Here is a 26,459-nt window from a genome sequence, read left to right as displayed (position 1 = left end):
AAATCAAAAATGTTGTTCTGAAGTGTCATCTTCCTTTTATTCTACACAACAACGAACCATTTCTCAATCAGATTGGGACAAAAAGTGGATTTTATACAACTGGCAATGACTTGCTCAGTGGGTGGACAAAGAAGAAGGTCCAAAGCACTTCCCAAAGCCAAACTTGCACCAAAAAAAGGTCATGCTCACTGTTTGCTGTTCTGCTGCTGGTCTGATCCACTACAGCTGTTTGAATCCCAGTGAAACCATTACATCTGAGATATATGCTCAGCAAATCAATAAGATGCACTGAAAACTGCATCACCTACAGCTGGCATCGGTCAACAGAAAGGGCCCAGTTTTTCTCCATAACAATGCCTGACTGCATGTCACACAACCCATGCTTCAAAAGTTGAATGAGTTGCGCCACGAAGTTTTGCCTCATCCACCATATTCACTTGACCTCTTGCCAACCGACTACCACTTCTTCAAGCATCTTGACAACTTTTTGCAGGGAAAACGGTTCCACAACCAGCAGGATGCAGAAAATGCTTTCCAAGAGTTCTTCGAATCCTGAAGCACAGATTTTTACACTACAGGAATAAACATTTCTTGTCGGCAAAAATACGTTGATTATAATAGCTCCTATTTTGATTAATAAAGATGTGTTTGATAAGGAAGAAGAAGCACCAGTCACAGAAGCTGGTGCTCTGTGACAACCTAGAGGGGTAGGATGGGGAAGGAGGTGAGAGGGAGGTTTAAGAGTGAGGGGACATATATATACCTATGGCCGATTCATGTTGATGTATGGCAGAAACTCACAATGTTGTAGAGTAATTATCCTCCAATTAAAAATAAAATTAAATTAAAAAAATGAGGATTTGTTTGAGCCTAGCTAATAATGATTTAAAGTTCAAGGTCCAAAACTGCAATTACTTTTGCACCAACCTAATAGATAAATACTTAATAATTGAATAAACTGGTTTTCAATGAACCTAGCCATCTTAACAGCCAGTTTGCTCTGATTTTAATTGTTCAGTTGTCAATAAGAGAAATCAGTGTCCTCATTGTTTTCCATTTATCCTGCATGACATTGATACACTCAACGTACTGACAATGTGGTAAGTAAATTTATACTAAGTGATGAAATTATTTTGCTATAATAATTTCTTACAATTAGATTTATTGCTTTGGTGGGAAACACGCATTAGCCTTTGGAATATTATCGACAAACAAGCATTAATAAAATGTGTTGAATAAATAAGACAACATAGTAGGTTTTACAGTGTGCAGACGGACTATAGTAAGCCAAGCTTTACCAGAAGCTCTGGTCTAGTCCCTCACTGCTTAGGTGGCCTTTGGAAATGGAACTGAATGTAAGGAAACAATTTCTAAAACCGTGAAAAACTTATGTGCTTAAATACACAAAATACCAGTTGTAAGCTGCCTTCCTCCATGTAACAAAGACCCAAGTGATACAGACAGTCTGCTGAAGCTGCTAAGGGATTCAGTCCTTTATCAGAAGAAGAAATGAGATCCAATGCCTTTTTAAACATTCTCATGGCTTCCTGCAATGATTTTAAAAAAGAGAGAGTGAGGGAAGGTAATGTTTCTCTGTAATATTTATTTAACGTGGCAGCCTACCTAGTAAAGGGAATCCTGAGTACACAGCCTTACTCTCATTTGACATGAGGACACACAGATCTGGTAAAGTCATGGATCTTGTCAGTGCACGGCGAGCGAGGACCCAGGTGGGGAGTCTGACCTACCCACGTGCCTGGCCTCTAAGCAGGTATGTAAGTAGGCTTACACAAATAGACTTTTGGAACTGTAATTTCTAAATTCTTTTCTTTTTTGTGAAAATTTATGTGCATTTAATCTATGAAATAGAGCCATACAAGATTAATTTCTAAATTCTAAAGGGTATTTTCTCATACTCTTCAATCAGACTTCAATTTATAGACCAGTTTATGACCAGTTGCCTAGTAAGTCTCCTGAAGGGAATGTTGGCCAGCTGTTATGTAGTAAAAGTTCTCTACTGACAATCTCTGAGGCACTTTTAATCACCCTTTATTTTGTTCTGCTGTGCTCTCAAGGAGGTTCCATTGACACGAGAGAATAAACTAACATCAAAAATTACCCATTTAAACTATTCCGCCAAAAGAGTTGAAATTCATTAATGACAAAAATTCAATTTCCCAGATAAAGACAGCTTTTCATAATTAGTGACTCTGTGTATTAATCCATATAGAAACGCAGATGCTTATGACTCTTTAGCCCACTTAATGACATGAAATTGCTACAGAAACAATGAGGTTTAACTTGTATATGCAGTGTCCTTTGTACCCACCCTTGGTTTCTGCCACATATTTACAGTCCATCTCAACATTCAGTGGCTCAGCTGGTAAAGAATCTGCCTGCAAAGAGGGAAGACCTGGGTATGATCCCTGGGTTGGGAAGATCCCCTGGAGAAGGTAACAGCTATCCACCAGTATTCTGGCCTGGAGAATTCCATGGACTGTATAGTTCATGGGGTCGTAAAGAGTCGGACATGACTGAGAGACTTTCAACATTAAACACAAGACCTTGCTACAGAAAAAACACCAATCAACTTCTCAGTTTCCCTCCTTTTTAATTTTCAAAGTCCCTCTATCTTCTTCATTTCCATCTCTTTCTCTCCTGCCTTTGGATGGTTTCTTCTTCTCAGAGCTAACTCCTTAAGCTGTGCCTTTGACCCCAACTCCATCCCCATAGAAGCCTGCCAGTTCCTTCCACTTTTGAATCTCTGCCCCTCCATTGTCTCCTTGACTCCCTACAGTCTTCCATCACATTTACTTTAAAATGAACATATCTTCACTTCCTCCTGCTTTCTCCTTCAGCTGATGTCCCACCTCTCTTTCCTTCACTACTATAGAAAGTAGTAGTCATCCTCGCAAGGTTTGCAGGGAAGGCATATTTACATTCTAAACACAATGCTCTGGGGGTAAAAACTTTGAAGAGTTATAAGACTATTATACTAAGTCAAGCAAACTAAAAATATGTTCTGAATTAGGACTAATGACCAGAGAAATAGAGAAAGGAAGTGGATTTGAGAGACATATTTAGAAAGCAGAACCAAGAGAACATGACTATTGATTTGGTATAAAGCGCAAACAAAAGTCACCTAAGATTTCTAGCAGAACAATGTCAGGGAGGCAGAGAGGTTAAAGGAAATTTAGGGTTATTCCCAAGAAGGAATTCAATATCATAAAGGTGTCAATTATTCCTAAAATAACCTAGAGAGTCAATGCAATTCAGTCAAAATTCCAGCAGGATTTCCTGTTGCTGTTGTTTTTATTGAGGCATAGTGGCAACCCACTACAGTACTCTTGCCTGGAAAATCCCACAGACAGGAGCCTGGAGGGTTACAGTTCATGTGATCACAAAGAGTCAGACACAACTGAACGACTGAGCATGGATATTTACAATAGTGTTAGTTTCTGCTGTACAAAGAAGTGAATCAGCTATATGCATACAAATATCCTTCCGTCTTGGATCTCTCTCCCTCGCACCCCATCCCACCCATCTGGGTCACCTTAGAGCACTGAGCTGAGCACCCTGTGCTATACAGCAGGTTCCCACTAGGGTTTTTAATGACTCTTGACAAGCTGAATTTTAAATGTGTATGTTAGAGTAAAGGCTAAAAAATAACCAGGGATTTTCTGAAAAAATATGGTGTGATGACTTGCTCTACCAGATGTCAAAAATTACAATAAAGCAACAGTAATTAAGACATTGTATTATTAAGCCAGGGGTAGAAATATTGACCAAAGGAACAGAATAGAAAGCCCAAAATCAGTCCCGCACATACATGAAAAGCTACAACAGGACAGATGTACTACTTAAATCTTTGATTGAGGAGAACACTTCAGTAAATGATACTGGAACATCTGAGTAACCATATGAGGAAAACTGAAATTTTATCAATATCTCACATTCAAAAATATCTATTTAAGGTAGAGAGAGATCTTAAACTAGACAAGGGAATGGCAAACCACTTCAGTATTCTTGCCTTGAGAACCCCATGAACAGTATGAAAAGGCAAAAATATATGACACTGAAAGATGAACTCCCCAGCTCAGTAGGTGCCCAATATGCTACTGGAGAAGAGTGGAGAAATAACTCCAGAAAGCATGAAGAGATGGAGCCAAAGCAAAAACAACACCCTCTGGTCAAAGAAGTAAAGTCCAATGCTGTAAAGAACAATACTGCATAGGAATGTTAGGTCCGTGAATCAAGGTAAATGGGAAGTAGTCAAACAGGAGATGGCAAGAGTGAATATCGACATTTTAGGAATCAGTGAACTAAAATGGACTGGAATGGTCGAATTTAACTCAGAGGACCATTACATCTACTATTGTGGCCAAGATTCCTTTAGAAGAAATGGAGTAGCCATCATAGTCAATAAAAGAGTCCAAAATGCAGTACCTGGATGCAATCTCAAAAAGGACAGAATGGTCTCTGTTTGTTCCAAGGCAAACCATTCAATATCACAGTAATCCAAGTCTATGCCCCAACCAGTAATGCTGAAGAAGCTGAAGTTGAATGGTTCTATAAAGACTAACAAGATCTTTTAGAACAAACACCCAAAAAAGATATCCTTTTCATCATAGGGGAATGGAATTCAAAAGTACAAAGTCAAGAGATACCTGGAGTAACAGGAAATTTGGCCTTGGAATACAAAATGAACCACGGCAAAGGCCAGTGGAGTTTTGTCAAGAGAACACACTGGTCATAGCAAACACCCTCTTCCAACAACACAAGAGATGACTCTACAAATGAACATCACCAGATGGTCAACACCGAAATCAGATTGATTATATTCTTTGCAGCCAAAGATGGAGAAGCTCTATACAGTCAGCAAAAACAAGACCAGGAGCTGATGGTAGCTCAGATCATGAACTCCTTATTGCCAAATTCAGACTTAAATTGAAGAAAGCAGGGAAAACCATTAGACCATTCAGGTATGACCTAAATCAAACCCCTTATGATTATACAGTGGAAGTGACAAATAGATTCAAGGGATGAGATCTAATAGACAGAGTGCATGAAGAACTAGGGACGGAGGTTCATGACTTTGTACAGGAGGTAGTGATCAAGATCAACCCCAAGAAAAAGAAATGCAAAAAGGCAAAATGGTTGTCTGAGGAGGCCTTACAAATAGCTGAGAAGAGACGTGGAAGGCAAAGGAGAAAAGGAAAGATATAAGCATCAGAATGCAGAGTTCCAAAGAATAGCAAGGAGAGATAAGAAAGCCTTCCTCAGTGATCAATGCAAAGAAACAGAGGAAAACAATAGAATGCGAAACTAGACATCTCTTCAAGAAAATTAGATACGAAGGGAAATTTTCATGCAAATATGGACTCAATTAAGGACAGAAATGGTATGGACCTAACAGAAGCAGAAGATATTAAGAAGAGGTGGCAAGAATACACAGAAGAACTGTACAAAAAAGATCTTCACAACCCAGATAATCGCGATGGTGTGATCACTCACCTAGAGCCAGACATCCTGGAATGTGAACTCAAGTGGGCCTTAGGAAGCATCACTACGAACAAAGCCTAGTGGAGGTGATAGAATTCCAATTGAGCTATTTCAAATTCTAAAAGATGATGCTGTGAAAGTGCTGCACTCAATATGCCAGCAAATTTGGAAAACTCAGCAGTGCGCACAAGGACTAGAAAAGGTCAGTTTTCATTCCAATCCCAAAGAAAGGCAATGCCAAAGAATGCTCAAACTACTGCACAATTGCACTCATCTCACACGCTAGTAAAGTAATGCTCAAAATTCTCAAAGCCAGGCTTCAACAGTACATGAAACATGAACTTCCAAGTACTTCAAGCTGGATTTAGAAAAGGTAGAGGAACCAGAGAGCAAATGCCAACATCCATTAGATCATCCAGAAAGCAAGGGAGTTGCAGAAAAACATCTACTTCTGCTTTATTGACTATGCCAAAGACTTTGACTATGTATATCATAACAAACTCTGGAAAATTCTTCAAGAGATGGGAATACCAGACCACCTTACCTGCCTCCTGAGAAATCTGTATGCAGGTCAAGAAGAAACAGTTAGAACCAGAGATTGAACAACAGATTGGTTCCAAATTGGGAAAGGAGTACATAAAGGCTGTATATTGTCACCCTACTTATTTAACTTATATGCAGAGTACCTCATGTGAAATGCCCAGTCTGGATGAAGCACAAGCTGGAATCAAGATTGCTAGGAGAAATATCAATAACCTCAGATATGCAGATGATGGCTGCATGGCACAGGAGTGGCAGCTGCGTGGTGCAGGAGCTACCCCACGTCCAAGGCCAGGAGCTGCGGCCGTGAGGAGATACGCCATGTTGAAGGTAAGGAGTAGCGGCTGTGCTTTCCTGGAGCAGCCGTGAAGAGATACCCCATGTCCAACGTAGTAAGAGAAACACAAGTAAGATGGCAGGTGCTGAGAGAGGGCACCAGAGGGCTGATAGACTGAAACCACAATCAAAGACAACTAGCCAATCTGATCACATGGACCACAGCCTTGTCTAACTCAATGAAACTAAGCCATGTCCGGTTGGGTCACACAAGACGGACAGGTCATGGTGGGGAGGTCTGATAGAATGTGGTCCACTGGAGAAAGGAATGGCAAACCACTTCAGTATTCTTGCTTTGAGAACCCCATGAACAGTATGAGAAGGCAAAGAGAGAGGACACCAAAAGATGAACTCCCTAGGTCGGTAGGTGCCCAATAGGCTACTGGAGATGAGTGGAGACATAACTCCAGAAAGAATGAAGGGATGGAGCCAAAGCAAAAACAACACCCAGTTGTGGATGGGACTGGTGATAGAAGCAAGGTCTGATGCTGTAAAGAGCAACATTGCATAGGAAACTGGAATGTCAGGTCCATGAATCAAGGTAAATGGGAAGTGATCAAACAGGAGACAGCAAGAGTGAACGTCGACATTCTAGGAATCAGCAAACTAAGATGGACTTGAATGGGTGAATTTACCTCAGATCAGGAATCCCTTAGAAGAAATGGAGTAGCCATCATAGTCAACAAGAGTCCAAAATGCAGTACTTGGATGCAATCTCAAAAACGACAGAATGATTTCTGTTCATTTCCAAGGCAAACCATTCAACATCATGGTAATCCAAGTCTATGTGCCGAACAGTAACGCTGAAGAAGCTGAAGTTAAGCGGTTCTATGAAGACCTACAAGACCTTTTAGAACTAAACCCAAAAAGTACATCAAGGCTGTATATCCTTTTCATTATAGGGGACTGGAATGCAAAAGTAGGAAGTCAAGGCAAATTTGGCCTTGGAATACAAAATGAAGAAGGCAAAGGCTAATAGAGTTTTGCCAAGAGAACGCACTGGTCATAGCAAACACCCTCTTCCAACAACACAAGAGAAAACTCTATACATGGACATCACCGCCAACACCAAAATCAGACTGATCATATTCTCTGCAGCCAAAGATGGAGAAGCTTTATACAGTCAGCAAAAACAAGACCGGGAGCTGACTGTGGCTCTGATCATGAACTCCTTATTGCCAAATTCAGACTTAAATTGAAGAAAGTAGGAAAAACCACCAGACTATTCAGGTATGACCTAAATCAAATCCCTTATGATTATACAGTGGAAGTGAGAAATAGATATAAGGGACTAGATCTGATAGACAGAGTGCTTGATGAACTATGAACAGAAGTTCGTGACATTGTAGAGGAGACAGGGAGCAAAACCGTTCCCAAGAAAAAGAAATGGAATAAAGCAAAATGGAAGTCTGAGGAGGCCTTACAAATAGCTGTGAAAAGAAGAGAAGCGAAAAGCAAAGGAGAAAAAGAAAGATATTCCCATTTGAATGCAGAGTTCCAAAGAATAACAAGGAGCAATAAGAAAGCCTTCCTCAGCTATCAATGCAAAGAAACAGAGGAAAACAATAGAATGGGAAAGACTAGAGATATCTTCAAGAAAATTAGAGATACCAAGGGAACATTTCTGCAAAGATGGGCTCAATAAAGGACAGAAATGGTATGGATCTGACAGAAGCAGAAGACATTAACAAGAGGTGGCAAGAATACACAGAAGAATTGTACAAAAAAGATCTTCACGACCCAGATATCACAATGGTGTGATCACTGACCTAGAGCCAGACATCCTGGAATGTGAAGTCAAGTGGGCCTTAGAAAGCATCACTACGAACAAAGCTAGTGGAGGTGATGGAATTCCAGTTGAGCTATTTCAAATTCTAAAAGATGATGCTGTGAAAGTGCTGCACTCAATATGCCAGCAAATTTGGAAAACTCAGCAGTGGCCACAGGACTGGAAAAGGTCAGTTTTCATACCAATCCCAAAGAAAGGCAATGTCAAAGAATGCTCAAACTACTGCACAATTGCACTCATCTCACACGCTAGTAAAATAATGCTCAAAATTCTCCAAGCCAGGCTTTAGCAATACGTGAACCGTGAACTTCCAGATGTTCAAGCTGGTTTTATAAAAGGCAGAGGAACCAGAGTTCAAATTGCCAACATCTGCTGGATCATCGGAAAAGCAAGAGAGTTCCAGAAAAACATCTATTTCTGCTTTATTGACTATGCCAAAGCCTTTGACTGTGTGGATCACAATAAACTGTGGAAAATTCTGAAAGAGATGGGAGTACCAGACTACCTGACCTGTCTCTTGAGAAACCTATATGCAGGTCAGGAAGCAACAGTTAGAACTGGACATGGAACAACAGGCTGGTTCCAGATAGGAAAAGGAGTACATCAAGGCTGTATATTGTTAACCTGTTTATTTAACTTATATGCAGAGTACCTCATGCAAAATGCCCAGTCTGGATGAAGCAAAAGCTGGAGTCAAGATTGCCAGGAGAAATATCAATAACCTCAGATATGCAGATGACACCACTCTTATGGCAGAAAGTGAAGAAGAACAAAAGAGCCTCTTGATGAAAGTGAAAGAGGAGAGTGAAAAAGTTGGCTTAAAGGTCAACATTCGGAAAACTAAGATCATGGCATCTGGTCCCATCACTTCATAGCAACTAGATGGGGAAATAATGGAAACAGTGAGAGACTTTATTTTGGGGGGCTCCAAAATCACTGCAGATGGTAACTGTAGCCACGAAATTCAAAGACACTTGCTCCTTGGAAGAAAAGCTATGACTATCCTAGACTGAATATTAAAAAGCAGAGTCATTACTTTACCAACCAAGGTCTTTTTAGTCATAGCTATGGCTTTTCCAGTAGTCATGTATGAATGTGAGAGGTGGATTATAAGGAAAGCTGAATGTTGAAGAATTGATGCTTTTGAACTGAGGTGTTTGAGAAGACTCTTGAGAATCCCTTGGACTGCAAGGAGATTGAACCAGTCAATCCTTAAAGGAAATCAGTCCTGAATATCCATTGGAAGGACTGATGCTGAAGCTGAAACTCCAATATTTTGGCCAGCTGATGCAAAGAACTGACTCATTAGAAAAGAGCCTGATGCTGGCAAAGTTTGAAGGCAGGAGGAGAAGGGGACAACAGAGGATGAGATGATTGGATGGCATCACCTATTTGTTGGACTTGAGTTTGAGCAACCTCCAGGAGTTGGCCAGGGAGGCCTGATGTGCTGCAGTCCATGGGGTCTCAAAGAGTCGGACACAACTGCGTGACTGAACTGAACTGAACTGAGATCTTAAATTTGAAAAGCAAAACTTTTAAACTCTTAGAAGAAAATACTGGGAAATCGCTTACAACCCTGGTGTAGAAAGGGAATTTTTAAACAAGAAATTTGTTTAATATTTTGTATTTATTTATCTGACTGTGTCAGGTTGTGGCATTTGGGATCTAGTTAGTTGACCAGGAATCGAACCCAGCCCCCCTGCATTGGGAGCACAGAGTCTTAGCCACTGGATTACCAGGAAAGTCCAAACAAGAATTTTTTTAAGGGTGTGATAATGAAACAAAAAGTAGATAGTCAACTACATTAAAATTAAGATCCTCTGCTCATTAAAAGACATCATAAAGAAAATTTAAAAAGCAGGCACAAATTTTAAGAGAATATATGACACACATGCCACCAACCAAGGATTCATACACAGAACTTATTTTTTTCAGTGCCAAAAATCAACATGAACAAGACAAACAAAAATGTGTACAGGAAATGGATAGAACAGGAAATGTGAGTGGCTATTAACCTATAAAATGACACCTCAACTTTCGCTCAAACTGAAAAATGTGAATTAAGACCATAGACAGTTTTATGCACCAAATTGACAAAAATAAAGTTGACAATACCAGTTATCATAAGATGGAGATAAGCAATAATACTCATACACCACAGGTACAAGAATAAATTGGTAGAAGCCTATGGAACAACGTGCCATTTTTTTGAAAGTCAAACATTTATATCCTCTGCTGCTGCTGCGAAGTCACATCAGTCGTTTCCGTGCGACCCCATAGAAGGTCTCCCACCAGGCTCCCCCGTCCCTGGGATTCTCCAGGCAAGAACACTGGAGTGGGTTGCCATTTCCTTCTCCAATGCATGGAAGTGAAAAGTGAAAGTGAAGTCACTCAGCCGTGTCCGACTCCTAGTGACCCCATGGACTGCATCCTCTATGTTCCAGCAATGTTAACAGAAGACATGAAAAAGAATGCTTATAGCAACCTTATTCTTAAGAGGAAAAAAAAATAAAAGGGAATAACCTAAATGTTAATTAACAGAAGAATCAATAAATGAATGGCATGATTGTTTTGTTAAAAAATGTATATATAAGCTGTAATTCTAAGCACAATATAAAAATCCATTAACGGTTTTAGTAAACATTACTGAAACATTTTTTACCTTGTTTCTCTTGGCCTTCATTTGAGCTTTTGCTAATAGAGTACACATGGGGACATCAGGCTTATTCAACGTGATCCCATCCAAGACCTGAATGGCCTTGTCATGGTTCTCACAAAATGAATAAATGAGTGCCTGCTGTATAGGACTCAACTCAATGAGACCTGAAAGGAAAAGAAAGTTTATCAATAACTTTGCCAAGTATCTAGACTTCGAGATAATTGTTTTTAGGCAGTCAAGCAATTCAATATTCTGTTTTTTCAATATGAATTTAATAAATCAATATGATACTAAAATCTATTTATTATCAATAAACAGTAAGACATTCCAATTACAAACAAAAAAATAATAGTGAAAGCTTGATATAGCCTGTAATAATCTCGGGGCTTTGCAGGTGGTAAAGAATCCACCTGCCAATGCAGGAGACACAAGAGATGTGGATTCGATCCCTGGGACAGAAAGATCCCCTGGAGTAGGAAATGGCACCCATTCCAGTATTCTTACCTGGAAAATTCCATAAACAGAAGAGCCTGATGGGCTACGGTTCATGGGGTTGCAAAGAATCAAACATGACTGAGCACACACACACACACACACATAATAATCTCTCACAAAACTCACCAGGTTATGAAGCATTTTACAAATTGATTATATACATGCAAAATTGATGTTTTAAAGTTTCAAAATCCAACTCTGACTTTCAAGTGCACTCTTCGTGCTAGCTATACATAGCTATAGCAAATAGTATAAAAAGATTAAAGAAGTATTTTAAAATTAAGGCAATGTTATAATTTTACATTGATTATATTTACCTTTGTTCAGTTCTGCTACTTGATAAATAGTGAACTTTGCAAGATCATAGCATCTCATCCTAAGAAGATACTGTCCTCTGGAAGAAATAACATTCTTTAAATCTAAGCAGTTAATCAGTATTTTTCTAAAATAAAGATTTTTATATTACTTAAGATCTTAAATTACGTTTATTCACACTTACATATATATGACAAAAACTGTGAAATTTATGAATATTTGTGTAAGTCTAAGTAAGCCAATTAGCATGGGGATGTGAGAACAATACAATTTAGCAAATGTGAACCTGAAAGGAAAATATTCAAGTCTTTTTTTAATCAGTATTTAAAATGTTACACTCTGCTGCTGAGAAATTTTAAAGCTAAACACAGGTCAAGGGGACATAAAAAGGGAGAAGTATTTACATAAATTGTTAAAATACGGTTCAAGAGTTAAAACACAAAGCAAGCTCTTATCAGAAAGCACTGTTAGAGTCCATTTTCCCACATCTGTAAATCCACTTTCCATGTTAGTAATTACATTTTTGGTAGTGATAACTCATAATTTGCAATGGATCCTTTCATAGCAAACTCTACTGGGTCTGAAATACAGTTCAAAGTATCATGGTTTTTTTTTTCACCGAATTATCCGAGGTTTATACTTGGTACCTCTGCAGACACAATCAAAATATATTGCCTCACTTTCATGAGATCTGGGGTAACTATCTAACCAGTAATCTAGAGAAGCCTCAAAGAACTTAAACACGAGATAGTTGTTTTGAAACAAGAATAGAACAAAGGGAAAGATCTGCTTATTACATAAATTATCTTAAAATTCAACAAAAACAGTAACTATATTTGACTTGCTGGTTGGGAGATGGCCATTTCTGGGAGATTAAATGTAAGACAAAGAGGTCAGGAGGATCAAGAAAGAACTAAGGATTCCCACAGCTAGCTCAGATTCTGTTATCCCAAGAAGAATTCTGTTTCTATGCTCATACCTTATTATATATAATTGGATTCCATCTGGCTGAAGGTGGATAGCATAAGACAACTCTCTTACTGCCTTTTTCAGTTTGTGCAACTGTTGAGAGATAAACAGAAATTTAGCTCATAAGAATACTAATTGCTTCCTTTCTGATATTTATTTCCTCCCATTCTTCAATACAGAAATTGTGCAGGAATTCCTCAATGAACATGGGATACCGTGAAGTAAAAAAAAACAAAAAGATGCTAAGTCTTCTGGTTTTTTAAATTATCTTTAAGTTTGAAGAATGATTACACAGACCCACAAATACATAGTTTTAGATAAATATGATTATATCATGTATTCTAGTTTCTTTCATTTAGCTTTTTCTCTAGCTTTTCAGTTTTTCTCCCTCAACCACAGCATCTTTTACACCAAACATTACTCATGTTAATAAAGTAGATAGCAAAGGAAGGTAAAATAAAAAGTCAATTCCACTTAAAAATAAGAGAGGAAAAACAAGCTTGCACTTAAAGGGTAAAATGAATGAGTGAAACAAAATACAATGATGAATAAGATATGTTTTAAAATCAATATACTATGGAAAGTAAACATTGATTCTTATCTTAATACAGGTTACATGGCATAATCTGGATTTGTACAAATTTTTACAATTTTTCAGTTCAGTTCAGTTGCTCAGTCGTGTCCAGCTCTTTGCGATCCCATGAACCGCAGCACGCCAGGCCTCCCTGCCCATCACCAACTCCCAGAGTAACCCAAACTCATGTCCTTTGAGTCAGGGACGCCATTCAACCATCTCGTCCTCCGTCATCCCCTTCTCCTCCCGCCTTCAGTCTTTCCCAGCATTAGGTATGTTACAAAAGGAGGGACGAAACAGATTCCAGCAAAATGAACCTGGGACAACAAATGACTCCTCTTACTACGCTGACATGTTGACCCAAATTTATTTGTACACGGGAGTATTCATACAGGGTGGGTCACGTCAAAAGAGGGAATTCAAAAGGAAGGAGTTTGAGATGTGTTTAATTGTGCAACTTCCGGCCTGCTGCTTCTCTGACTGACCAGGTTGGTGTAATTAATAAACCACCTCGTCATATATTTGCATTGCTCCACCTGGTTCCAACAATGGACATATCTGCTGCTGCTGCTGCTGCTAAGTCGCTTCAGTCGTGTCCAACTCTGTGCGACCCCATGGCTGCCTGGAGAAGTTCAATCCCAGGAAAGTTTGTAAAGGCCAGAGAATGAGCCTCCACCCTGACTGGGAATGATGGAGGCTCATTCTCTGGTCTTTACAAACTTTCCTGGGATTGAACTTCTCCAGGCAGCATGAAATTAGATTTACCCTCGAGGCTGAATCCACAGTGTAGGCAAAGGTATTCTTCTACATACATACAGAGGGTTTGGTTTGTCACTGTTTCATCTACATGGGATCATACTGTACACACTTCATACTCTTCTAAATCTTGCTCTAGGGTATCTTGGAAATCCCTCTAAAACAGCTGCTATAGTCCTAATTATTCTTTTTATTGGCTACATAATGCTCTAGAGTGTGAATACAATGTAATTTACTCAAACGTTACTGTGAAGAAACATTTGCCCCCTCACAACAATAAGTCTCTGAATATATGTCCTTACACCTTGGTATTACGCTAGTGCTTTGGTTTCTAAGTATGCTCAGAGGAAACTTCTGCATAAGGCCTCAGCTCCATCTACAGGGAGTGATGGAGGGTCACACTCCATCCCCATCCCTTCCCAAAGGGAAACTCTCCCTGGGGACAATGCCAAAATGGCCACAGGGTCATCCACCTCCACCGTCGGGAAGGTAAGGACTCTTGAGTGGGACTGTAGTCACACTGAGTTCTGAGATGTTGACAATGAGAACAGAGCCTCTAGCAACCTCCCAATGGACATGTAGTGTGGGCAAGAAATAAACTTTGATTATTTTAAGATGGCGACTTTGAAGTTTTGTCTGCTGTTGCTGTTTTTCCATAGCATAACAGCCTATCTTGACTGAAACCTACATGAGGAAAGGACTTGGAGGAGATGAGGGCCAAAAGGTAATGAGAAGCCAGTTCACATGAACTCTTGCAGACCTTTGGCTTTTGCAGGATATTTGGCTTTTATGCTGAGCGCACAAGGGAAGCTATTGAAGGGTTCCAGGCAAAAAAAGTAAAGTAATCTGATTTATGTTTTAACAGGATCATTATGCTGTTGTTTTGAAAATCCATCAAAAAGGAATAAAGAACAGAAGCAGCAAGACCAGGAGGCTACTGCAATAACCAGTGAGAAATGACAGTATCTTGGACAGGGTGGTTAGTAGTGGAGCAGTAGAAAGGAATATCTGCTTTGAAAAGTAGACACAACCAGCTAACACTGTATATCTCTGGAAAGTCAAATTTGGTTGGAATCAGGAAGAACTTTTATTTACTGCATTGTTTGAATTTTACACTAAGCATACATTAGTTTCTTAATTTAAATAACTTGTAAAATTTAAACCAAATTTAAAGGAAAATGTGAGTGATTTGGATCCCATCCAGTGCACAGATCCCATTCTAGAGAATAAGATTGCAAATGGTTTTTAATTTATTCTTATTTGCATACATATATTACATATATATATTGCTTTCATAATAAGAAAAAAAGGCATTATTTAAAGAAAATGAAAGACAGAAATTCACACCTCATCAGGAGAGGCTTTATAAGTGGGCTTTTCTAATTAACTGAATCTATTTAATACCTAATATGCATTGCTTATAAATGCACTAGAATCTGTAATTAGCTGAAAAAGAATACATAGATACATTTTAAATTATACTATTTAACAACTATTCAGAAAATTAAAACTTTTTTTAAAAAATCAAACATCTCAAACTTTAGATACCTTACTATAGGCTTCTGCTCGACAAATATAGCTTTGAATATATATAGGGTCATGTCTAATAGCCTCAGAAAAATATGAAGTGGCTTCAATGTAGTTATCCAGATGTAGCAGATATATGAGGCCAATATTTATATAGGCCAAAGTCATGGTTCTTTAAAAAAAAAATGACAAAGCAAAATATTTTTAGACATTTTAACTATTCCAAATGTTCTCCAATTATAAATTAACCTAATAAAATACATACAGCAATTTATTCAAGGGTTCATTCTCAGGGTTTTACTAAAGCAAAGTAAACCAATTAACTACTTTCTATTAAAAATTACAAACACCTTCATAAAATCCTTAATAAGGAATAAACATCTGTAGGATTTATCCTAGGAATAGATTTACTAAAGTCTTCTTGACTCTTAACAATACTTCACTCTTTTTCACTTAATCTTGACTTATCTTGAATAACAAGCTTAGTTTTCCTCAAAAGCTTTTGCCTCAGTGTATGTTATCCTTGCCCTGAGAAAGGGTGTGGAACAACAAACAGCAAGGCTTAGGGTTAAAAATCCTCTCCACCGAGTTATTAACCCAGCTGCTTTTCTATATCAAATAAATACTGTTTTCCTCTCTTAGAATCAAACAATTTTCAATGTAGAACTTTAGAAATTGTGTTCCATGCCTCTATTTCAAAATGAAGAAACTACACATCTTTAGCCCAACTTTGTAGAAGTCCTGACCCTTTGTCTACTGCCCACTTTCTGGCTTTCTGCAACTGAAACTCACTTCTTTCCCCTCCTGACTCAAAAATATCCCAGAGAAAACCACTGCGGCCACTATGGAGCCATGCTCCACGACCTTCCTAAGTCAAGTTCCACATTTACCCCGAAGAGGCTCAGTAAGCAGTCTGTCGATGACACGAAAATGGCATAATTTGTTACCTTTCTGACAACTTCCATTTTAACGAATGCTTCTTTGGAAAGAAGGGGAATTATTTAATTAAATTCTGTTTTTACAGTCTGGTTTTCTGACTAGCGTATATAACCTTCAGTCTGTTTCTTCCTGAACCTATATTCTAATGGTATTCGCTTTTTTCTTTTGCATTACTAAACAAAATGCAGTCAGAAGTTCTAAATAGAGGATTTCTTTCCACTGAGTCATATATTGTACATTGTAATGATATATCAAGCAGAATATTTTGCCATTATTTTAGAAATAGATGACAATTTTTCATGAACTTAACTTCAAAAAGTTCTAACCTGGTCATCCCCAAACTGCTCTTAATTACTGGTTGATTTTATTATCTATGAATATAAACTCCCCTCAAACCCATTCAACCCCTAAAATTTGCAGAAGCAGCTGAAGCAAACAGATGTTGAGAACAGTCCTTATTTTGGAAGTAATCTTATTTTTGAAAGTAGTATTATAATTTTAGGGTGACTTTATATTCATCTCATTTTTACAAAGCTACTAATGATGAGGGGAGAAAGCTTTTTCTTGCATTTTTGGTATTTTCTTAATTTTATACAAAAGTGAAATCAGTAAGAATGAAAAAGAAAACGTACCTTTCTAGAGAGATAACAGCTTCAAAGTCACAAATTGCTAGCAACCAAAATTTCAGATCTGCATAGAGTATGCCCCGATGTAGGAAACAACTAAGATTCTCATAGCCATCATTTATGAGAACTTAAAAATAAAGGTATATATCTTATTCAGGTTGTGAGCAAACATATCTGAGTTATATTTTACGCTATACTTGTTCCTACAGATTATTCTTATTTTTTAACATTGTATAAAATAAAACATATCTATGGGTGTAATTCCTTAGTGAGCAAAAATAGTACTCACATATAAAAGTATATTTGTTTATAAATAACAATGTGATTATCCTGGTTCACAAATTCATTAGAGCTGGAAGACATCCTGGTGGTAATCCAGGTATCTACAAATGAAAAGATTAAGGTCCACATTGCCCATGCAAACCAATGTCAAAGATGGGCCGAGAATCTAACCTCAGATTCACTTCAGTGAACTGCAGTCAGAAAGGTGCCATTACCCTTGATGGTCTGTTATTATCAGGTATACAGGAAAGCATCATTACTGGCCAAACAACAGGTACAAGCCCAGACTTGGAGAGACAGCAGAGGCCAGGCTTATACACATAAACCAGGAAGGGCAGCTCAAAGAGACCACTCTAGTGCACACAGACCTTGGAGTTGAGGCACGCAAGTTGACTATGCACGTCCCAAATCACAGAAGCACAGGGCACAAGTAACCTCCTCTCAGGACTCCAGGTGTGTGGGCCTCGTCAGTGACCAGTCTAGTCAGTCCATCCTAAAGGAAATCAACCCTGAATATTCATTGGAAGGACTGATGCTGAAGCTGAAGCTCCAACACTTTGGCCGCCTGATGCGAAGAGACAACTCACTGGAAAAGACCCTGAGGCTGGGAAAGACTGAAGGCAGAAGAGAAGAGGGTCACAGAGAATGAGATGGTTGGATGGCATCACCAATTCAGTGGGCAGCAGTCTGAGCAAACTCCAGAAGACACTGAAGGACAGGGAAGCCTGGTGTGCTGCAGTCCATGGGATCACAAAGAATCAGACACAACTTAGCAACTGAACAACCGGTCAGTCTAGAGGTCACCTCACATTTCCCCCTCAGCTTTCAAAAACATGCAGTGAATTAGATGAGATTTACACAACATATGATCTACATCTTCCAACTTTCTCAAGTACATTCTAGCTAAAAAGGGAAAGTTTTCAAAAAAAAAAAAAAGATACACAATGTTCACAGTCTGGGGCACAAATATTCACAGCACTATATTCTGGGAAGTATACTGAGTATAAGCAATGATCACACAGATTAAGTAATCACTTGAAGGTCATTTGCTCAGTTTACAGTATGACTGTCTAACAAGGAGAAAGTTAGCTGCAATTTGGGTGGTTGCTCTGAAAAACAGAAACATTCCCTTTGGGGGGAAAAAATGTATTAGAATTACTTAACCCCTCTGTGCATCGGTCTTGTCATCAGTAAAATGGAGATGATAATTGTACCTACCTCATAGCATTATTCTGAAGAGTAATTGAGACACTCCCTATATAGCATTTAGAATAGTGCCTGGAAAGTTGTGAAATGTCTAATGAATGTTAGATATTATTATTAGCTTAGAGAAATATCTTGAGGGTCCATTTAATGAAAGATAAAACTCCTTAGGCTAACCTATAGGAAAGGACTGAGGCCAAAATAAAGTTGGTCAGCTCTGAATAATCAACTGACAAGGATTTATATTATTGTGATAGCCTAGAAAAGAGGGGATGAGGAGCCCAAGACAGGGAGAAGAGGGAAATATGAGAAAGCGGCTTTTAGGAAGAACGGGAAGAAAGGGGTTTGGCCAGATGGCAGATGTACAGGGCTGACAGAGACTAATAAAAGATGAACCTTCAGAGATAAAGGTGTTAAACCTTTAATTTTAAATTATCTGTGCTAACTTTGTCCAACGACCCCTAAAACATTCAGTAACAGATGGTAACCATGAGAAGTGAACTGGTGAACCAAAACGGAGAATCAATCAGAGAGGAGTAATTAGAGACAAAGATTACAAGAGAAGTGAACAAGAATCCTCAGTTCCAGGAATCGCTGGCTATAGAAGGGAGAACACTAGACTCCTCTCGGCACATAGGGTGGGCTCTGAGTTATTTTATTTGCATATTCATGGGAAGGGTGACTTCAGAAGTCAGATGGACTTAGAGATACCAATAAATGATCATCTGTTATTGACTTCTCTGAACAGCTGTCTATTCTCTTCCTAAGGGTCTAGGGGTTTCCTTAAGCTCTAGATTCTGCCTCAAGGATGTCGGGATTCTAACACTTTGCACCCAGGTAAACACAGCCATGTCTGGAGTGTTGAACCCTGGCAGGAAACAGCTGGACACTGTTTACTGAGCATTTATTCTCTGCACAGAACTGTGCTGGACATACTTGTGGACCAAGAATGTCCTGGTACAGAGTGAGGTGGAAATGGCCACTTTTAGCTGTTGGCACCCTCTTACCGAGGATTCCCATTTTCAGTTTAAGGGTTACAAAACTCCGAATTTGACTAATCCATCGGCTGGGCCTATGGAGTGAGACTCATCCCACCAGGAAAATTTACTATCATTTTAGCAAGGTGACTAGGAAATAGGCCTAGATTTCCAGAAACAGCCTCAGAAGTTCATATATAGAAAGAGATTTCTTTGATATGATATTTTCTCTTTGTCACTGTTATACACACATAAACACACATACAATCACACACACTAAAAGGGAATATTAGAAACACTTTTTGCTAAACTATTATAGCTTACAAGTATAAAAAAATACATGTGCTATATAAATATACATTAGTGTATATATATATATATATGCTGCTGCTGCTGCTAAGTCGCTTCAGTCGTGTCCGACTCTGTGCGACCCCAGAGACGGCAGCCCACCAGGCTCCCCCGTCCCTGGGATTCTCAAGGCAGGAACACTGGAGTGGGTTGTCATTTCCTTTTCCAATGCATGAAAGTGAAAAGTGAAAGTGAAGTTGCTCAGTCGTGTCCCACTCCTAGCGACCCCATGGACTGTAGCCCACCAGGCTCCTCCATCCATATACACATATTACATTAGCCATCCCACATTAGGATCCCACTCCATGACAGTGAGCTGCTGAACCTCAGATTAAATCCCCACATATCTGCCATTGAAGGTGAAGTACCTGAAGCACTATAATCCTGTAGCGCTCTAACAGGGCTACTCTTCCTAAATAAGCAGGCTCTATAATACAGTGCTAACCAGTTATTAGGATCTAAGTGAACTGCAATAGAAAGATCTTGAACTGCTTGCTTGTAAAACTGTCGTTTAAAATATGCTCTCCCTCGGTACATCCTAGAAAAAGAGAAAAATTCATTTTAACACACACAGAAAAATATAAATTTTCTCTTTTTGGCAAACCTATACAACTAATTTTATTTTATTTTTTTTTTTTAATTTTAACAATTAATTTTATATTTGAATAACAATTGGTGGTTATTTCCCTTTGCTTCTCAGGAAAGTTTAGTCATAATGTTAACAGCAAAAGAGATATAAACTTTTTATAAATAAATATATATAATAAAATGCTAATATTAATAATGTTATATATTAATTGTATGCTTATGAATTTATTATATTTCTTGTATCTATCAGAGAGGTGTGTCAATAAAATAAATGAAACACCAAAGATACACCCAAATAAATGGGAGATTTCTCTATCTACACACATTAAAGATATTGCATCAGTTTCATGAGTTGAATTCTATCTCCATTAATTTCTGACTTCAGTTCCTAAATTTTCATTGACCTAGATCAATGCTGAAAAATCTCATCTTCAATCAATTAATAATGTAAAGCAAATCAGCTTTTGTAACTAAAATAAAAAAGGCAATTAAGGAAAAACAGGAAGAATAAGCTACTAGGCTGTCTGCTCTGAAGAAGTTAAACCCAGGGGGAGGAAAAGAGATGCTCAAGAAGGTTATAATAGGAAAACAATGATAATTTGAAATAAAGAGTGCAGCCAGCAACAGAGGTCTTTCGAAAGCACCAAGACTCAGGATATTTTATACTGGAGCAAAATATTTTTTACCCCACACATAAAAAACGTCTTATGAAAAAAAAAAAAGAAAAAAAAATGTCTTATGTACCTTTTAATAAACATAAAATCTTACATTTATTTTTAATAATTTCTACTTGCTAAAGAATATTAATTAACTTTTAAGTCTACATATGATTCTGAACTTAAAATCTCACAGAATAAATCTTTAGTAATATTTTTTGTAGGACGTCATCTACAATGTGTTTGAAGAATTAAGTCATGTCAATTCTTCAAAAACAATTCGCATCTGTTCCTTTCATTTCCACTGCCTCAATACTGAAGATTCTCATCAGATCACACCTAGGCTACTATTTTATCCCTTTCCTGTCTCTAGAGTGCTAAGATTTGATCATCAGATAATAAAGATCAAGGGGATCTTCCCCACCCAGGGATTGAACCTGCATCTCCTACATCTCCTGCATTGCAGGCAGATCCTTTACCAGTGAGCCACCAGGGAAGTCCTTTCTGAAAGTAATCCCCTTCAAGTCAAGAAGCAGACAACCAGAATAGAACAATAACTAGGGAAGAATTTTTAAAGAGCTTCAAAAAAGTTTGCCCTCCCTTCAAATGGCTGTAAGCTGGGATAGTTTTAGAAGTAAATTATTTCAAACTTTCAAAGAACAAAAATTATCCAATCCTAAAGGACATATTTTCTAAGAAAAGAAAAAGATAAAAGACTTAATTCATTTTGAGAAAGTAGCCAATTCCTGAAATCAAAATCTGACTATATGAAATCAGTGAACAATTTTATTATGAATATAGATGAAAATTTTAAAAATTTAAAAGATAAATTCAGTATAGTTTAATAACATTCAATATAAAAATATATGACGGCCAAGAGGTTTTAAAATTAGAAGGCCTATTACCATGAAACTCATATAAATAGATCATAGGAAAAAATTTAAACAGAGAAAAAAAAGATATTCCCTTGAAATAAAGAATAAATGGCTTAAAAATTAAAACTGCAATATTTGTTGGCAAAAGCCAAAGACACTTTCATTAATTTCAAGGAATAAAGACTATTTTATCCCTAATGTTATAATAAGGTTAAAGTTGATGCAATGATAAAAAGAGCTGGGAGATTGGAGTATACCAAAACAGATAGAATAGGAACTCCAAAACTCCACTTTTCCACAAAAGCAAGGAATAAGATGGCAAAAACTGTCAGAATCCATTTTTTGGAACTCTGAAATCTAATTAAAAACAGAACAACCAGGGAAATGCTTAATAAAGGAGGACAAACTGCTGAATTTTGGTAAGGGAGCTCTATGGTGTTCTAACTCACCCTGTATTTCCCTCCCCAATTTCCCAGACCCATGGTGGCCTTCAAGACAACCACCTGCCTTCCTGGTGCAGGTTACTAGTACCAGAGGGAACAACACAAATCTTACTCTCAAAGAACTGTAGCTGTGTGTTTTGACCTGTCTGCTGGATGGACCACTGAAAGACTGGCTCAAATGTTTCCCTCTGTTTTGACTGCCTTAGAGCTTTCTAGGGGCTGCTGTGACTTCCTGGAAGGTATTTATCAAAAGCACTTAAAGGCAAATGTATTAGCAGCTGCCAATTGAGGCAAGGGATAACAGTCCGGACAAGCAACAAACTAACCAAAAATTCTGGGATGAAAGAAGCTGGAAGAGGAGATACCAGAGGGGTGAGGCCTTTGGAAAGTTTCTACATATTTCAGAAAATCTAAAAGCCACATGAAAACCCAAGGCTGGAAGCATGCACAGAAAAGACCTGAGAAGACCCTAAGCTCTCACCTCTGATTAATTCAGACTCTGTGCAAGTAGGACACACAAGCTCAGTCACTGAAGTCATCTGGATAAGCACTGAAAGAGCGCCTCATTAGAGCCAATCTGCAAAGACTAGAGACTTCTTTTGTTTGACTGGTTGGTTTGTTCCAGGAGATTAAGAAAATCTCAAATCACTGCTAACAATCAAGCTAACAGAAAAGAGACCTAAGTACCCACACATAGCAAAGAATACACACTTTTAAAAATCTGTTCAGAAGAGTCACTAAACAAACCACATGAATGACAAGAAGCAGCAACAACAAACCCTGAAAGTTGAGTGGATGAAAAGGATACCCTGAAGTGCTATATTATAATATTCAAAGTGACTACTTTTCAACAAAAAAAATATAAGCAATGCAAAGAAAAATATGACCCATTCACAGTATAAAAAGAAATTAATAGAAATCATCCCTGAGGGCGTCCAGACATCAGACAGACTTATATTCAACTATCTTAGTCAGTCAGTCAGCTCAGTTGCTCAGTCGTATCCTACTCTTTGCGACCCCATGAACCACAGCATGCCAGGCCTCCCTGTCTATCACCAACTCCCGGAGTTTACCCAAACTCATGTCCATTGAGTTGGTGATGCCATGTAACCATCTCATCCTCTGTTGTCCCCTTCTCCTCCTGCCTTCAATCCTTCCCAACATCAGGGTCTTTTCAAATGAGTCAGCTCTTCGCATCAGGTGGCCAAAGAATTGGAGTTTCAACTTCAACATCAGTCCTTCCAATGAACACCCAGGACTGATTTCCTTTAGGATAGACTGGTTGGATCTCCTTGCAGCCCAAGGGACTCTCAAGAGTCTTCTCCAGCACCAGAGTTCAAAAGCATGAATTTTTTTGCCCTCAGCCCTCTTTATTGTACAACTCTCACATCTATACGTGACTACTGGAAAAACCATAGCCTTCAGTAGATGGACCTTTGTTGGCAAAATAATGTCTCTGCTTTTTAATATGCTGTTTAGGTTGGTCATAACTTTTCTGCCAAGGAGTAAGCGTCTTTTAATTTCATGGCTGCAATCACTATCTGCAGTGATTTTGGAGCCCAAAGAAATAAAGTCAGCCACTGTTTCCCCATCTATTTACCATGAAGTGATGGGACCGGATGCCATGATCTTAGCTTTCTGAATGTTGAGTTTTAAGCCAACTTTTTGACTCTCCTCTTTCACTTTCATCAAGAGGCTCTTTAGTTCTTCTTCACTTTCTGCCATAAGGGTGGTGTCAACTGCATATCTGAGGTTATTGATATTTCTGCCAGCAATCTTGATTCCAGTGTGTGCTTCATCCAGCCCAGTGTTTCTCATGATGTACTCTGTATATAGCTTAAATAAGCAGGGTGACAATATACAGCCTTGATGTACTGCTTTTCCTATCTGGAACCAGTCTGTTGTTCCATGTACAGTTCTAACTATTGCTTCCTGACCTGCATATAGGTTTCTCAAGAGACAGGTCAGGTGGTCTGGTATGCCCATCTCTTTCAGAATTTTCCAGTTTACTGTGATCCACATAGTCAAAGGCTTTGGCACAGTCAATAAAGCAGAAATAGATGTTTTTCTGGAACTCTCTTGCTTTTTCCATGATCCAGCGGATGTTGGCAATTTGATCCCTGGTTCCTCTGCCTTTTCTAAAACCAGCTTGAACATCTGGAAGTTCACGGTTCACACATTGCTGAAGCCTGGCTTGGAGAATTTTGAGCATTACTTTACTAGCATGTGAGATGAGTGCAATTGCGCGGTAGTTTGAGCATTCTTTGGCATTGCCTTTCTTTGGGATTGGAATGAAAACTGACCTTTTCCAGTCCTATGGCCACTGCTGAGTTTTCCAAATTTGCTGGCATATTGAGTGCAGCACTTTCACAGCATCATCTTTCAGGATTTGGAATAGCTCAACTGGAATGCCATCACCTCCACTAGCTTTGTTCGTAGTGATGCTTTCTAAGGCCCACTTGACTTCACATTCCAGGATGTCTGGCTCTAGGTGAGTGATCACATCATTGTGATTATCTGGGTCATTAAGATCTTTTTTGTACAGTTCTTCTGTGTATTCTTGCCACCTCTTCTTAATATCTTCTGCTTCTGTTAGGTCCATACCATTTCTGTCCTTTATCGAACCTATCTTTGCATGAAATGTTCCCTTGGTATCTCTAATTTTCTTGAGAGATCTCTCATCTTTCCCATTCTGTTGTTTTCCTCTATTTCTTTGTACTGGTCACTGAGGAGAGCTTTCTTATCTCTTCTTGCTATTCTTTGAAACTCTGCATTCAGATGCTTATATCTTTCCTTTTCTCCTTGGCTTTTTGCTTCTCTTCTTTTCACAGCTATTTATAAGGCCTCCTCAGACTGCCATTTTACTTTTTTGCATTTCTTTTCCATGGGGATGGTCTTGATCCCTGTCTCCTGCACAATGTCACGAACCTCCGTCCATAGTTCATCAGGCACTCTATCTATCAGATCTAGGCCCTTAAATCTATTTCTCACTTCCACTGTATAATCATAAGGGATTTGATTTAGGTCATACCTGAATGGTCTAGTGGTTTTCCCTACTTTCTTCAATTTCAGTCTGAATTTGGCAATAAGGAGTTCATGATCTGAGCCACAGTCAGCTCCTGGTCTTGTTTTTGTTGACTGTATAGAGCTTCTCCATCTTTGGCTGCAAAGAATATAATCAATCTGATTTCGGTGTTGACCATCTGGTGATGTCCATGTGTAGAGTCTTCTCTTGTGTTGTTGGAAGAAGGTGTTCGCTATGACCAGTGAATTTTCTTGGCAAAACTCTATTAGTCTTTGCCCTGCTTCATTCCATATTCCAAGGCCAAATTTGCCTGTTACTCCAGGTGTTTCTTGACTTCCTACTTTTGCATTCCAGTCCCCTATAATGAAAAGGACATCTTTTTTGGGTGTTAGTTCTAAAAGGTCTTGTAGGTCTTCATAGAACTGTTCAACTTCAGCTTCTTCAGGGTTCCTGGTTGGGGCATAGGCTTGGATTACTGTGATATTGAATGGTTTGCCTTAGAAACGAACGGAGATTATTCCGTCGTTTTTGAGATTGCATCCAAGTACTGCATTTCGGACTCTTGTTGACCATGATGGCTACTCCATTTCTTCTAAGGTCTTTATACTTTGCATATTTTTGAATGCATACTTTATTTTACTGTAACAATGCTGCTGCTGCTGCTGCTGCTGCTAAGTCACTTCAGTCATGTCCAACTCTGTGTGACCCCATAGACAACAGCCCACCAGGTTCCCATCCCTGGGATTCTCCAGGCAAGAACACTGGAGTGGGTTGCCATTTCCTTCTCCAATGCATGAAAGTGAAAAGTGAAAGTGAAGTCGCTCAGTCATGCCCGACTTTTCGCAACCCCATGGACTGCAGCTTACCAGGCTCCTCCATCCATGGGATTTTCCAGGCAAGAGTACTGGAGTTGGGTGCCATTGCCATCTCTGATAACAATGCTAATAGACAACAAATAGGTATGTCTATATAAACGTTTTAAGCCTCCTCAAAACTAAATTTTGATTAAAAGAAAAGCAACAAAATGGAAACGAA

The 26,459-nt window shown here is 38.7% G+C and overlaps 1 protein-coding gene across 1 annotated transcript in view; it reads right to left on the bottom strand.

Moving 5' to 3' along the window:
- TTC6 (tetratricopeptide repeat domain 6) overlaps window positions 1-26,459 on the bottom strand; it is a 198,591-nt gene that overhangs the window by 40,996 nt on the left and 131,136 nt on the right. Inside the window, exons 16-22 of the mRNA XM_070358765.1 lie at window positions 20,206-20,375; window positions 17,034-17,154; window positions 15,484-15,634; window positions 12,616-12,698; window positions 11,639-11,715; window positions 10,830-10,990; window positions 1,413-1,547 (exon numbers count right to left, since the gene is read on the bottom strand). Of these exons, the coding sequence (XP_070214866.1) occupies window positions 1,413-1,547; window positions 10,830-10,990; window positions 11,639-11,715; window positions 12,616-12,698; window positions 15,484-15,634; window positions 17,034-17,154; window positions 20,206-20,375 (898 nt within the window). The remainder of the gene's footprint in view (window positions 1-1,412; window positions 1,548-10,829; window positions 10,991-11,638; window positions 11,716-12,615; window positions 12,699-15,483; window positions 15,635-17,033; window positions 17,155-20,205; window positions 20,376-26,459) is intronic.

The sequence above is a fragment of the Bos mutus genome, chromosome 21 (assembly GCF_027580195.1).
Source record: "Bos mutus isolate GX-2022 chromosome 21, NWIPB_WYAK_1.1, whole genome shotgun sequence".
Taxonomy (NCBI): domain Eukaryota; kingdom Metazoa; phylum Chordata; class Mammalia; order Artiodactyla; family Bovidae; genus Bos; species Bos mutus.
The sequence above is the reverse complement of the archived record's forward strand: the minus strand, read 5'-3'. Positions and strand labels throughout refer to the sequence as shown.